The sequence below is a fragment of the Morus notabilis genome, unplaced genomic scaffold (assembly GCF_000414095.1).
Source record: "Morus notabilis unplaced genomic scaffold, ASM41409v2 Scaffold3846, whole genome shotgun sequence".
In the NCBI taxonomy this organism is placed as follows: domain Eukaryota; kingdom Viridiplantae; phylum Streptophyta; class Magnoliopsida; order Rosales; family Moraceae; genus Morus; species Morus notabilis.
In genome coordinates, this window is record NW_010364527.1 from 1 (window position 1) to 1,947 (window position 1,947).

At 35.1% G+C, this 1,947-nt stretch overlaps 1 protein-coding gene across 1 annotated transcript; it reads right to left on the reverse strand.

The window, feature by feature from the left end:
* Positions 1–60: 60 nt before the first annotated feature.
* On the reverse strand, positions 61–1,830 carry LOC112093200 (factor of DNA methylation 1-like; the record flags this gene model as incomplete). Its single annotated transcript, XM_024171226.1, has 5 exons — positions 1,778–1,830; positions 1,348–1,632; positions 1,029–1,177; positions 420–614; positions 61–273 (listed from the first exon to the last, which is right to left on the reverse strand). Coding segments are annotated over exons 1-5 (864 nt in total), but the record flags the coding sequence as incomplete, so codon positions are not given.
* Positions 1,831–1,947: the final 117 nt, after the last annotated feature.

The window sequence follows — 1,947 nt, forward strand, 5'->3', positions numbered from 1 at the left end:
TTTTTTTTTTTTGGCAAGAATTAAATCGAAACTGCCTATGCATGTGAAGAGTAAACATACTCGTGTTATCCCATCCGAGCTGTCGATCTTGAAAGGATGCCAAAGAGGATCCTGCACTTGGTCTTGCCAACATGAACATATTTTAGCAGCTACACCCTGCCAGTCTTCACTCGGAATCCTCTCCAAGCACATCTCTCGAAAAGGGATTTGATCCACCTCTCCCATTCTTTTGATTACAAGTTTTGTCCTCTTATTCAACATGTCTTGCAAGCCCTACAAGGGAGAAAAATCATGACAGTATTTGATTCGGCTCCTTGTATTGAATTTCTCATAGAAAGCAAAAACATACAATGATGACTAATGGTAAAGAAGGATAGTCTTTGATCAAACTTGCAAAAATGAGGGAAATGGAAGGTTACATCTATCAAATCTCTACGACAATTTTGTAGTTCTTCATTACTCTTGAAATCTCTAGCAGCGAGAATATGGTTGAGGGTCTGGAAACTCAGAATGTCCTCATTCTTCTCCTCTATTTCCTTTTCCAAGGCATTAATCCGAGCATTCAAACAGCTGCTGCTTGATACAGAAATCTGATCTCGCAATTGATCTTTCAACTGCAACAGTTACATAAATCAGTAGTAGAGCTAGCTAAAATAAACCTTTTCACAAGTTTATTCATTCACTAAAAGAGGAAAAACTAAAGATGGATCCGCAAGAAAATGTCGAAAAGAAACATTTACTAAAAGAGGAAAAACTAAAGATGGATCCGCAAGAAAATGTCGAAAAGAACTAATGAAAAGGTTAATGGTGGTTATATAAACATCAAAATAGACTGAAAGCAAGGGAAAATTATGAAAGACATGTACAGTATTTTTAGTAATTAAATAACAAAGACTAATAAGAAAGACAAAACTCCACATCCCAATTTCCACTAAATTAACAATACTAACCACAAAAGAAAGGGCAATTTCATTCATACACTCTCCAAAAAGAAACATTAGAAGCATCTTATATAATCACATTCTTACCTTTGCAATCTCATCCTTCAGATCTCTATGCACTTTATCATTTTGGGTCTTACTTTCTGCCAACTCTTTGGCTCGACGCTCAAGTTCTTTCTTCTGACATTCCACAACATTCTCCAGCTTTCTATTAACTGACTTCATCAAACTCATTTCTGCACGAAACCTCAAAAGACAATGAGACAAATTAAAAGACAATTTGGGTGTAAAATACTGACAACAGACTTGATATATAAATGAATTAAGTTCATTAACCATATATTATTCTCCAAAAAGCATATTGTATCATCTAAAGTTGTAGTACTTCAAAGAAACACAAAATTACCTGTGCCATATCGTTTCAGCAGCATATCTTTCTCACTCACCAATTCTCTGCTAGTCATAGAGGACTCATGGAACTTCTGCTCCATTTCCAAACAAGTTCTTTCTTTGGCATTAATGGCTTCTGTATGACCGATAACGACTTTGCGAAAAAGCGCATTTGTGTCGTTATATTTGTGTTCCAACTCCAACAATTGGTGATTCTTGTAATCAATTTCCTTTGCAAGGCTCGCAACTGTTTGACTCGCATTGTTTTGCCCCTCTTGAGAATTGAACTTCATCTCAAACACTTCAATATTTGAGATCCAGCAGTTACTAGTAAGAAAACTGATACATCCGATATGTAATCTTGTTGGAATGAGAAAAACAAATTAAAAAGCTAACTAGTCTATCAATCAATCGAGATAAAAAAAATAAGGGAAAAAAAGGCACACCAATCACAATGTCGTTCTTCATGAAAAAGCAACCGAATTATAGAGGAAAATAGTGAACAGCAACACAGAAAACAAGGCATTAACCAAGTCTTAAATGCTAACTTTGTGACATGATCTACTCCCTTGTTAGTATTTTAAGCAGGCAAAATATACATATAATATATATATAT